The sequence below is a fragment of the Schistocerca nitens genome, chromosome 5, assembly GCF_023898315.1.
Source record: "Schistocerca nitens isolate TAMUIC-IGC-003100 chromosome 5, iqSchNite1.1, whole genome shotgun sequence".
In the NCBI taxonomy this organism is placed as follows: Eukaryota; Metazoa; Arthropoda; class Insecta; order Orthoptera; family Acrididae; genus Schistocerca; species Schistocerca nitens.
This window is the reverse complement of record NC_064618.1, coordinates 513,390,212-513,404,207: the sequence shown is the minus strand read 5'-3', so window position 1 is coordinate 513,404,207 and position 13,996 is coordinate 513,390,212. Positions and strand designations below refer to the sequence as shown.

Genomic DNA, 13,996 nt, shown 5'->3' with positions numbered 1-13,996 from the left:
CATAACTCACTGCGTAGCAGAATTGCGTTCTTGAATTCATATGGTTTAATTTCAATCTATATTGATTCCACATGTGACTGTCTTCTCGCAGCAGCTGAACAAGCTGCAAACATTTCCTGTACAAATATCGTTTACATTAAACACCCGAAAGAAACGTAAACCTGGTGAGATTGTGAGCTGCGGTTAAATAATTGTATTTGCCATATCTCAGCTGTTGTACTAACAGAGAGATGGAAAGACAGTAGCTTTCCACAGACTCCTATCTGAAGGTAAGATAATTAAGTGCCTCTAAAACTCTTATTCGACGGCAAGTTTTGAATATCACAGGTATTCAATGTTACATACGAAGGAAGCAATAGTAGAGATCTATAGTTCGTGTGTTGATGCCTTTAGACGATAACGAAGTTCCTTTTATGTAAAATGCAAAATAGTACCTATACGATGCGCAAGGTTAAGTCTTCAAGTAATCTCTAAATCGCTTTAAAAGACTGAATTAGTCACATTAAGCTTATCGTCTCGGTACGGTACCACTTTTCCGTCTGTAGTAGCGAAACTGTGGCTCCAAAATGGTAACCCGTCTGAGTAACTGTATGAACTTTTAACAGTGCTGCGCTTTAGAACTATTCCGAGTAAAAGATACGTAAAAAAAAACAGTTCCTGAAGAATGAAGAAACTTTCTCCGTGTCCTATGGAATGTTCCCAGTACGTGCAACTATTAAAAAAGAAATGCAGATGATAAACGGGTATTCATTGGACAAATATATTATACACGGACTGACATGTTATTAGATTTTCACGGAATTTGGGTGCATAGAGCCTGAGAAATCAGTAACAGAACAACCACCTCTGGCCGTAATAACGGCCTTGATACGCCTGGGCATTGAGTCAGAGCTTGGATGGCGTGTACAGGTACAGCTGCCCATGCAGCTTCAACACGAAACCACAAGAGTAGTGACTGGCGTATTGTGACGAGCCAGTTGCTCGGCTACCATTGACCAGACGTTTTCAATTGGTGAGGGATCTGGAGAATTTGCTGGCCAGGGCAGCAGTCGAACATTTTCTGCATCCAGAAAGGCCCGTACCTGCAACATGCGGTCGTGCATTATCCTGCTGAAATGTAGTGTTTCGCAGAGATCGAAAGAAGGGTAGAGCCGCGGGACGTAACACATCTGAAATGTAACTTCCACTGTCCAAAGTGCCGTCAATGCGAACAAGAGGTGACCGAGGCGTGTAACCAATGGCACCCCATACCATCACGCCGGGTGATACGCCAGTATGGCGATGACGAATACACGCTTCCAATGTACGTTCACCGCGATGTCGCCAAACACGAATGCTACCATCACGATTTCGCGTCTGTAGCACGTCATCTTAGTGGTGTAGCAATTTTAATGGCCAGTGGTGTAGTATATTTCTGGCATACCTGTTAGAAGTTATGGTCTGAAAGAGAAGGGTAATTCCCCTAATTTCTGCTCCACTCATTTTTTCGACCTGGATTGTCATTGACAGGAGTAGAATTGTCTTCAGTGATGGGACCCGCTTCGAACTGAGCCCCGATGAGCAGTGAAGACGTGTCTGGAGACTTTCTGGACAGTGGTGGAATACCAACCTGAAAATGTTGCCCCACAACATGGATTGGTGGTTTGGGGTGCCATGTCGTTTCGCAACACGACCGCTTTGGTTATCATATGTAGCATCGTCACAGCACAACGGTACGTCGACGATATTCTACGCTCCGTCATGTTGCTCTTCATGGCAAGCCATCCTGGGCTTACATTTCAGCTAGATAATTCCCGCCTGAATACGGCTACCTTGGCCAGCATGGTCGTCAAATCTCTCCCCGATCGAGTGTGGAGCATTATGCGCAGGGCCTTCCAACCATCTAGCGATTTTGACGATGTAATTCGCCAATTGGAGAGAATTTGGTACTATACTCCTCAATAAGACATCAAACAACTCTGTCAATCAATGCCAAGCCGAATAACTGCTTCCAAAGGGCCAGAGATGGATCAACGCATTATTGACTTGCTCAGTTTGTGAAGCTCTTTCTCTTGAATAAATCACCCAATTTTTCTGAAACTGTAATGATGTGTTTTTCTGTAAGTGTGCATCACATCTACTGATTTCCTTCCCATTCGGATAATCCCTTCATGGTGCGACGTTATTTTTATCTTAGAGTGTATTATACAAACATTTAATAAGTCTCAAACTTTCTTTTAACTACATATTAATATTTAAAAAGTATTCTGAAGTATCACAGGCATGTACAAGATGGAAATACCTCGATACATGTAATATGTTACAGCCAGACGACCAGGTTGTAATTAATACTACTTACACAGGGTGATAAAATATTCGCGCACTCGGATTTCGCAGCACGATACCACACAAAAATTCCTCTCATAAAATTTCATCCTGTGCGTATTTCCGGCAACAAATTGACCTTAAAGACTGGCAATCTGGCAACACTGTAATCCCACGTACGATAACTATATCTGTCAGAAAGAAAGAGCTGCGCTGTGCAGTTGGTACATTGGATAGCGTTTTGGGTTAGCATGCAAGAGGTTAAGGGTTCGATTTTGTTTTTATTTGTCAGTTTCGTTCTGCCATATAATACTGTCGTATACACGTCTCCGTCATTTACATAGTAGTGTTCTGTAGAGCTGAATATAACGAATACGTGGTCAGACAAGTGAGAAATAGACAGTTGAAACAAATGAACTGCTATAGGATAGAATAACTACTAAACAATATCAATTTCGAGGTGATAAAGATGATTGCACTGTTAAATAACTCAACATCTTCTAGTTATTTATACTATATGCAGTACGTCCAGAAGTAACACATTAGCAACCAGTGACAATAATAATTTCCATAGCAATGACCGCATGATGTATGCAAACGAATACGTCGTCCTCAGAGCAGAATTTCAAAGCGACCCACCAGCACTTCCAAACATTGCGCGACCCGTTGGATGGTACAGCTCTGCACTCTTCGCAACGTGGCAGCACCCACAAATTCAAGAGCAGCATGAACACGCGCCATTAGTTCTTCCACATGTGTCCGCGTAGTAGAACACACGTGCTCCTTCATGTCCAGGGGATTTCGGTCAGATGAACGCGGAGGCCGTATAAATGGACCTCTTCGTCAGTGCCATTTTCCTGGATATGTTCTGTCTAAACACCGTCGCATGTTAATTCCAAAGTGTGAAGGTGCACCATCATGTTGGAACCATAACCTCTGCCGAATATGACGTGGGACATCTTCCAGCCCGTCAGTCAAATAGTTAAGACGAATGCATATCTTCGTGCAGTCATCCTGTCGGTCAATAACTAGGTACCCAAGCTCTAGTCTCCCAACATTCCGGGTCAGACATTGATGCCAAAGCGATCTCGATAACCACGGTCCCGTGTGACGTGCGGGTTAGCGTCACGCGAATGGTGGACATCGTGCATATTGAACATGCTGCTTCATCCGGCCATATTCCAGTGTTTATGAAGTCGTCGTTGGCTTCCTGTTGTTGTTAGAACCATTCACAGAATTGCATCTGCAGACGGCAGCCTGCAGGATGTAGATGTTGTGTTAGGGAATAATGATAGGGGTGCAGCCCATGCTCGTGCAGCACGTGAATGACGGTACGTTGCGAGACACGCACCTGCATTGCTGTGCTAGTGTACTTCGCTGGCCTACTTGGTGTATGACCTCCGCAATGGCTCACACAGTAGCTGGAGTACGGCGAGTCCGGTGGACGATCATTGTCACGCGATGGTGGAAGGAGAGAACCTGTCTCCCGAAGGTGATGCTGCAGACGAGGAAATACATTTTTATCGGGATGACGTCGACCAGGATATCTAACAGCTCATTCACGAGCGGCAACACCAGCTCGGTTATCAGATGCATATCCACATGTTCGTCGTTTGTGTATGCCATTCGTCTGCCACACTGGTTCAAAATAGCACAAAAAGAAAGTACGATATGTTTACGAATATGTAAGATCCTAATGAAAATAATTGACTTGAACGTGACAAGAATAATAGTTGGTGCTAATCGATGAGACCATTGGGGAGAATATACAGGGAACAGGTTTGGAATCTAGTACACGCAGTGGTGCGAAACAGTTCGCGTCCACGGTATGCAAAAGGCTTCTGACCATTGAAAACGACTGTACTTCCATTCCTATGTTTGTAGTTCGTAAGTGCAAATAGAAGACCCACTGTAATCGCTGCATGAAGATTAAGATCGCTCTATGACGATTAAGACGCCAGATTACGTACTATGCAGACTAAATTTAGCAAATAGAAACAAATACGCCTCGACCCAAAACCGAACCCTAAATCGATAGCTAAAACAAAACGCTATCCACTGCACCAACTCCACAGCATTATTGCCACATGCTGACAGAGACTGTTACGGTACATGTGATTACAGTGTTGCCAGACTGCCAATATTTAACGTCCATTTACTGCCGGAAATATGCTCAGGACGAAATTTTGTGAGAGGCATTTTTATATTGCTAGTATGTGAGGAATCGTGCTGCGAAGCCCGAGTTCGCGAAATTTTGTTCACCCTGTGTAGTTACGTAGGCTTCCGTAGCCAGAGTTACTTGACATAAAAGTTTTGTGAATATGGTATCGCGCCATAATGTAAAAAACTGTACTGAAAAAAAAAAAAAACGTTTCGGCCATGGTTGCTGTGGCCTTGGTCTGATGTATACGCCACTCAAATCTACTGGTGCAAAGGCAGAAGAAGGCCATTGTAAATATGGCGGAAACGTTAGTTCTCAAGTACAGGTTTTTTTTTTACATTATGACGAGGTACCAAAACTATGGCAGCTAGCATTACATAGTTAAATTGCATCGATAACTAACGAGATACGAATATTTTGCCCTGGGAAGAAACCCCAATTTGTAATCTACATGCAAGATCAAAATTCAGTCTTTTGATGTACACATGAAATATTCTGTCTGATTTCGATTTTTACTGTTTTGAGATATTTTTATCCTGCATGTCTTTAATCTTTCTACACCCACGTTGACTGAGTTCAGTGAAACATAACAGGTAACCTGTAATTTTCCAGGAGTACTTCTTTGGTCCACTGAATCGTACTAAAAATAGTTTTTCAGCATTACTGAAAACTGTGGAAGTATTCATTTAATACATAACACAATTTCTCGTTTTCACGCAGGACTTGATCGTCTTAGGAATGGCGTCATATATCACCACAATAGAAGATGCCATCTTAGTTGAAGATGGCAGCTGTGGACATTCCTACAGAGCGTTACTAACAGTGTGATTCCGATATGAAAAAAGAATGAAATGATCGCATTTATTGGCCGGGATATCCCCTTTGGGGTTCGGCCGCCGTCTTTTTAGTTGACTCCACTTCGGGAACTTGCATGTCAGTGATGATGGAGGACACACAACACCCAGTTCCCTGACGGGAGTCGAACACAGGCCCCCTTGTATGGTAGGCAGTAAGGCTACCGCTGCGCTACGGAGGCGGACTGTGATTCCCATTACTCGATTTTATTGAATAATATAGTACTAATAATGAACGGTAATGTACAAAGCTGCTACATTATATGAAGCCATGGAGCTGCAATCTCTGAGAAATCAACGACCAGAAGGTAAGTACAAATAAACACACAACCTTTGTCGATGTGAGAATCTTCTGGAGGCTTGAATTTCATGAACAAAAAAACAATATGTAGGGTGTAACTGAATTCTCTTTACAGATGTTGAAGTCTTGTAGTGGGGACAAAGACGCATACCGGTAAGTTTATAATAAGCTCTTGTCCGGGAACGTACCGTTTTTCTGCTACACACTATATAGCTCAACGCACATTGCTCTCTGACTATTGCTGCTTGTCGTGTAAGTCCATTTACAAGTAGGCTCTATGTAACGACCACCGACGCCATCACAGATACGGTACCTCCGTACCACGTTCCGGTACACACGATCACCAATCTCTAAACCTCCAGCATCTGCCACAGCCACAATCCGCGACAGTAGCACTTCCTCGGATATCACGGCGGTCTCGTAAATCAAATCTAGAGCGTTCAGTTCGCGAGAATGCGTAGGCCAACAATAGGGCCACCACAATCTATCCACTGGTGCTCAAATCGTTGGGCCAGATGATCTCATATCGCACGTGGAAAATGAGGTGATGCGCCATTATGCTGGCACCACATATTTTGTCGCTCGTGCATTGGCACATCTTCCAAGAGACCATCTAACAGGCCGTCAAGAAATCGCAAGTACGTGGCACTCGTGAGATGTAGTGAAAGAAGGTATGGCCCAATCACACGTTCATCCAGGAACACTGTCCAGATCTGCAGATTATATCACTCCTGAACACCTGTGGGTGCACAGCGAGCAGGGGTTCATCAGCCCACACATCACTGTTGTGAGAACGAACACTTTCTATGGTCAACTTGGCTTCATTCGTGAATAGGATTTGCTATGGTAAGTCAGGATCGTCCACAGAACGGTACAGGAACCACCTGTAAGAAGTGGGCTCAAAATCTTGTGTCTGCGTTGCATGCATTCAGAGGGTGGTATGGGTGTAGCTGTTGCTCATGCAGAACACTCTAGACAGTTCGTCGACCCACATTTAATATATCTGCTATGTTTCTGGTATTCATCGTCGCGTCCTCTTCCACTGCATGGCGTCCAGCCACTTCGAGCTCGGATGTGCGGCGTCTCCGTGAAGCGCCACAGTCGGCCCTCATGGTGGTGAATGTATCCACCTCTGAAGGCCGCTTTTACGTCATAGCAGGGAGGGAGTGCGAACGTCTAGAAAACGCTCCACATACAACTGACGAGCAGCCCTCCCACGGCACCGAGCTTCGCCGTACAGTAACATCGTGACCGCGTGTTCCAGAAACGTGTAGTTCACAGTGGTTAACAGCAGCACTCTAAAACTGAAGTGTACGTACAGCTTGTATTTTGTACTACAGTGAGTGATCACTGCTGTACAGCAGTACAGTATGATCAAAGACCACAAGCAAAACAGCATGGCCGGCCGCGGTGGCCGTGCGGTTCTAGGCACTTCATTCGAGAACCGCGTGACTGCTACTGTCGCCGGTTCGAATCCTGCCTCGGGCATGGATGTGTGTGATGTCCTTAGGTTAGTTAGGTTTAAGTAGTTCTAAGTTCTAGGGGACTGATGACCTCAAATGTTGAGTCCCATAGTGCTCAGAGCCATTTGAACCATTTGAACCAAAACAACAGGTACAAAGCTCTCGGGGCAGAACACAAACTCAACTGAATGACATGTAAACAAAATCTGTAGTGGACTTGAGACATCAGGGATGGATAACTGACGCACATAATAATCTAGTCAGTGGCACCTAAATGTGGGAGATACGAACGTGTGTTGTGGTATTTTGCGCATGCGGGAAAACTATACATTTATGGACATGAGTTCCCATGCTAAACTTAACCGTCTTGGTCCCCAGTACAAGACCTCATCGTCTGTAACGGGAATCTCGTTGCACCCTGTAGAAGTAGATATGAACATGGGATATCACTTGTAGACCAGACCCGTGAAAATCGTTACGCGCCAGACAACTCGCCTGCTTCGCCAGGTACTCACCGGGATGACAATGCCGATACCGAAGCCCGAGATGACGATGGTGGCGAGCAGCTCACCAAAGGATGTGGCGAAGCGCTGCCAGAGCGATGCCACGAAGAAGGGCACCGCGGAGGCCAACAGAAGCTTCCGGCTGCCCATGGCCCCCACGAGCGGGCCGGTGAAGAAGTTGGGGACCACCGCCACGAGCGGACCCACCGAGCTGATCCACGACGCCTGGTCCGCCGTCAGCACGATGTGCGACGTGTTCTGCTGCAGGCGCGGCATCACCGGCGCGTTCCACGCCGTGAACATGCCCGAAGTCATGTACGCCAAGGTGGCTGCAAAAACACTTTCTCCATGACTCCATATGAATGGCATCTCTTGCACTATCTAACAATACAAGTGAAGCAACCAGAAGATACGATAGGATGTCAATATAAGTCTGTACTCGTGCACACCACCGGCAGGCAGTTCAGTGACCAGAGCTGCAGTTCTCTGTGACAGGTAGAATGGCCACCAGACTGCGTTAGTTTGTTCGCGTTTATTGCTTTTACCAGGCCTAGTATGGCATATAAGGCGTGTGAACAGCATCAGATGTTGAAGCGACAGAGATGCCAGTTGCGTGAGACAGTGTTGTAAGATTTTTGGACAACATAGTTGTGGAGAGAAGCAGCGATTAGTATGATTAATCAATAATTCAAGAACAGTCTTAGTCGCATTTATTATTGTTATAACACCGCCAACCGGTTTCAACCCGACGTAGGGGTCATCATCTGGGCGTTTACACCATTGGTCGACTGCTGGTGGTGTCATAACGGCAGTTATGTAGACAGGAGTGTCTACATAACTGCCGTTATGACACCACCAGCAGTCGACCAATGGCGTAAATGCCCAGAAGATGACCCTTATGTAGGGGTGAAACCGGTTGGCGGTATTATAACAATAATAAATGCGATTAAGACTGTTCTCAAATTATTGAGCGTTGTAAAAACCTGACGTAGTTTGAAAGGGGCCTCACTGCCATCTCCAGTTGCCGCCTAGTCGGGTTGTGCAAATTCCAGTACTGTGGGTCGCTAGGATGTGACAGTGGCCCGATGTTGGTATGCGTGAGAATGTGAGTGTGGCATACTCCTGGAGGTTCCGGTAGGTCACGTCTGACCACCACAAGAGAAAACCGTCGTTGTGCACCAAACACATCGTAACCACTTCACGTCTGTGCCTGCCACCCGAGAACAACTAACAGACACTTTGCAACTTCTCTGTCATCCTGTACGATTGGTTGGGGACTAGAAGTAACTGGAGTAAGGAGTGGTATGTATACGGCGAAATTGAACTGCTTTGACCTTTGCCCATTACGCTGCCTACTTTCAGAGGTTGGGGCTTGCCTACGTGCAATAGGCAATTATTTAATCAAGAAGGCAGGTGGCATGAAATTTACATAATTAAATATGTTGGTGAAATTAAAAGTCAAATATGGTGATAAATTTAAGAAGTACATATTACGTATGGCAATAAATTTAAAACCTGTATATTACAGTCATTCAAGTATAAGGTGGTGCTGTCGGGAAGAGTTTTTAAGCCAATCGCAATGTAGCCTTTTTTTTTTCCAACACCCACCATATAAACACGCACACTCACTCCCTCTCTCTCTCTCTCTCTCTCTCTCTCTCTCTCTCACACACACACACACACACACACACACACACACACACACACACATATACACACACACACACACATGAAGTTATTATTTTTCATGTTGAAAAGCAAGCTTATTTTTTGACCAAGTTTCTTCAGGCAACACGTTGAAAAATATTCGAATATTTATCAAAAAATTATATATATATATATATATATATATATATATATATATATATATACTGCAGGCTAATTAGTAAATTTTATTGTTTCCGTGTTTAATCTTTCAATGAGGACTTTCAAGTGAAGTGTGTGTAGTATCATTTCACATGGGTTAGTACGTTTCAAAATGATCAGCATATCAGCATTACGTAAATCAGATTAATGGTCAGCCTGCTGCTAAACTGAAGTGCTTTTCACATCAAATAAATGGAACCGATCTATTATTTTGTTCACAGAAAAAGTTAGTTACAAATCACATGCAACGTTTTTAAATTGCCACACATACACCATAAAATTGACCACCTCAATAACTGTATGCGGTAGCGTTCTCGCTTCCCACGCCCGGGTTCCCGGGTTCGATTCCCAACGGGGTCAGGGATTTTCACTGCCCCGTGATGACTGGGTGTTGTGTGATGTCCTTAGGTTAGTTAGGTTTAAGTAGTTCTAAGTTCTAGGGGACTCATGACCTTAGATGTTAAGTCCCATAGTGCTCAGAGCCATTTGAACCATTTGAATCAATAACTGTACAAATGGTTCAAAAATGGCTTTGAGCACTATGGGACAACATCTGAGGTCATTAGTCCCTTAGAACTTAGAACTACTTAAACCTAACTAACCTAAGGACGTCACACATACCCATGCCCGAGGCAGGATTCGAACCTGCGACCGTAGCAGTCGCGCGGTTCCCGACTGCGCGCCTAGAACCGTTCGGCCACCGCGGTCGGCATAGCTGTACAGTTAGCGTCACAGTCTTTGGTGTAGAAGAACCTGGGTTCGTTTTCCGGTATGTCCTCATATTAATGTGAGGTACAGAGATCTAGAACAGGACTTACTCAGCCTGACACTAATATCAGTCATCATCGTTTTTCAGACAGTAGTGACCCCAAGCTGATGTATTGACCTTACCTGAACGTATAAAACGTTATCATCGTGTGCTGTTTAATCGTAGAAACTGCATGGCAGCTGGACCGAATAACACATCTGTGCACATAGCATGTCAGAATGTGTTTTAATGGAATGTAAAATACACTGTACAGAAAAAAATTATAGAGCGCAAATGGGTTTGTTTGTTTTCTGTTTTTGTTTGTTTTTGGGTGCAAAAGCAACTAAGGTCATAAGCGCTCATGTCATAACTTTAGTTCATTAAGAAGTAAAAGAACTTAAAAGCGGCTATACCTTAAGCTCAACTGACGGAAGGAAAGCGAAGTAAGAGCAAGGACTTCATAAAATACGCTGTAGAGACAGCGGAGCTCCCGAAGCATAAGAATAGCCTTCGCCATATTGCTACGACGGATAAAAAGTAGGACGTGGTCGACAGCCCGCGCGTCATTCGCTAAAACAGCCGATAACTCAGACGGCAAACATAAATGAGAACGTAAGTGGTTATAAAAAAGGGCATTCTGTCAGGAAATGGTGAACCGTAAAAGATTGACGATAATGAGCACAAAGCCGGCCGGTGTGGCCGAGCGGTTAAGGCGCTTCAGTCTGGAACAGCACGACCGCTATGGCCACAGGCATGGATGTGTGTGATGTCCTTAGGTTAGTTAGTTTAAGTAGTTCTAAGTTCTAGGGGACTGAGGACCTCAGATGTTAAGTCCCATAGTGCTCAGAGCCATTTACCATTTGAACCAATGAGCATAAAACGGCGGGGATTCACCACCTAACAAATGGCTATCGTTAAAACGAGAATACCCAATACACAACCAAGCTAAAATGGTCTTCTCGCGGCGAGGAGGGTAAGCTGAGGCCATCCAAGCCGCTGGAAGAGGTTTAATTCCCCGGAGCCTGTTCCCGTGATGAGAAGACATTACATAGTTAAACTGCATCGATGGTGATGTCAGAGTGACCTGCCGGCAGACAGAAAGACGGAGATCATCCGAAGGGATGGAAGAGCTAGTGGACTGGCGTAGGGGGACTGCAGATTTGGCAACAGCGTCAGCAGCGTCATTTCTCGTCAGACCGACGTGACCAGGAACCCACATGAACATCGCAGTGGCTCCCTCAACAGGGAGCAAGTGGAAGCTTTCTTGGACCCATTGTATTAAGGGATGGACTGTGTACAGCACACAAAGGCTCCGAAGGGTACTGAGAGAATAGGAGCATATGACACAATTAAAAAGCCGGCGCAATTAAAAAGCCAGCAAATTTTCCTTGTTAGCACTTACGAAAGCTAGAAATGTAAACATTAAAGATGGAAAAACACAAAATACTGAAACTGGCACGCGAGAACCATCGGTGTTACAAAGAGATAAAATGACCCCACAAATATTTAAAAATCAAGTTCTAACACTTACTCTGGAAAACTGTGTAATAATATACACTCCTGGAAATGGAAAAAAGAACACATTGACACCGGTGTGTCAGACCCACCATACTTGCTCCGGACACTGCGAGAGGGCTGTACAAGCAATAATCACACGCACGGCACAGCGGACACACCAGGAACCGCGGTGTTGGCCGTCGAATGGCGCTAGCTGCGCAGCATTTGTGCACCGCCGCCGTCAGTGTCAGCCAGTTTGCCGTGGCATACGGAGCTCCATCGCAGTCTTTAACACTGGTAGCATGCCGCGACAGCGTGGACGTGAACCGTATGTGCAGTTGACGGACTTTGAGCGAGGGCGTATAGTGGGCATGCGGGAGGCCGGGTGGACGTACCGCCGAATTGCTCAACACGTGGGGCGTGAGGTCTCCACAGTACATCGATGTTGTCGCCAGTGGTCGGCGGAAGGTGCACGTGCCCGTCGACCTGGGACCGGACCGCAGCGACGCACGGATGCACGCCAAGACCGTAGGATCCTACGCAGTGCCGTAGGGGACCGCACCGCCACTTCCCAGCAAATTAGGGACACTGTTGCTCCTGGGGTATCGGCGAGGACCATTCGTAACCGTCTCCATGAAGCTGGGCTACGGTCCCGCACACCGTTAGGCCGTCTTCCGCTCACGCCCCAACATCGTGCAGCCCGCCTCCAGTGGTGTCGCGACAGGCGTGAATGGAGGGACGAATGGAGACGTGTCGTCTTCAGCGATGAGAGTCGCTTCTGCCTTGGTGCCAATGATGGTCGTATGCGTGTTTGACGCCGTGCAGGTGAGCGCCACAATCAGGACTGCATACGACCGAGGCACACAGGGCCAACACCCGGCATCATGGTGTGAGGAGCGATCTCCTACACTGGCCGTACACCACTGGTGATCGTCGAGGAGACACTGAATAGTGCACGGTACATCCAAACCGTCATCGAACCCATCGTTCTACCATTCCTAGACCGGCAAGGGAACTTACTGTTCCAACAGGACAATGCACGTCCGCATGTATTCCGTGCCACCCAACGTGCTCTAGAAGGTGTAAGTCAACTACCCTGGCCAGCAAGATCTCCGGATCTGTCCCCCATTGAGCATGTTTGGGACTGGACGAAGCGTCGTCTCACGCGGTCTGCACGTCCAGCACGAACGCTGGTCCAACTGAGGCGCCAGGTGGAAATGGCATGGCAAGCCGTTCCACAGGACTACATCCAGCATCTCTACGATCGTCTCCATGGGAGAATAGCAGCCTGCATTGCTGCGAAAGGTGGATATACACTGTACTAGTGCCGACATTGTGCATGCTCTGTTGCCTGTGTCTATGTGCCTGTGGTTCTGTCAGTGTGATCATGTGATGTATCTGACCCCAGGAATGTGTCAATAAAGTTTCCCCTTCCTGGGACAATGAATTCACGGTGTTCTTATTTCAATTTCCAGGAGTGTATTTATTGTACATTAGAGTGCTGCAGTGTTTGAGTGTTGCGATGGTACTCTTCAAGTAGGTTTTTTATTAGGTAAGTCATATTTCTTGATGCGTGACACCAAGAGCTTACAAAGAATATCATCAGAAGATGCGATTCCAAAGGTATGCACTTCAGCTTCCCACTGAAGTTTAAGATGGCTGTTTGGTAATAATGTGAACACTGTTACTAAATTCCTAACATACAACAAGTAACTGGAGACCGTTCTACTTTAGTCAATGAAATTGCAGGCTCTGATAACCGGCGAAGGTGTGTGGAGACGCCCCGGACAGCCGTGGGATAGCAACCCGACTGTCGCCCGCCATACGGCGCAACAACCAGGAGTGATGGTCAAGGAGGAAGGGGGGGGCGGGGGGGACATTTCATTTCATAGGACACCTTTGGTTGTCATTCGCGGACCAGTACAGCACAGCGGTACGTCGACGATATTCTGCGCCCCGTTTCATTGCTCTTCATGGCAAGCCATTCTGCGCTTACATTTCAGCAAGATATTGCCCTTCCGCACAACGGTGAGACATTGTACAAACTTGTCTTCGTGCTTGCCAAACCTTGCCTTGGCCAGCAAGGTCGCCGGATCTCTCCCCAGTTAAGAACGTTTGGAGCAGAATGGGTAGGACTCTTCAACCAGCTTGGAATTTTGACGATTTAACCCTCTAGTTAGACATAATTTGGTAGTGCATCTCTCAGGAGGATACTTAACTATCAGTCAGTGCCCAGACGAATAACTGCTTGCATAAGAGCCAGTGTTGGACCAACGCTTTATTGAAGTGCTCAGTTTTT

At 46.0% G+C, this 13,996-nt stretch overlaps 1 protein-coding gene across 1 annotated transcript in view; it reads right to left on the bottom strand.

The window, feature by feature from the left end:
• The window catches only part of LOC126260068 (facilitated trehalose transporter Tret1-2 homolog), a 101,077-nt gene that overhangs the window by 65,610 nt on the left and 21,471 nt on the right, over positions 1 to 13,996 (bottom strand). Inside the window, exon 2 of the mRNA XM_049957265.1 lies at positions 7,599 to 7,915. Coding sequence (XP_049813222.1) covers positions 7,599 to 7,915 — 317 coding nt within the window. The remainder of the gene's footprint in view (positions 1 to 7,598; positions 7,916 to 13,996) is intronic.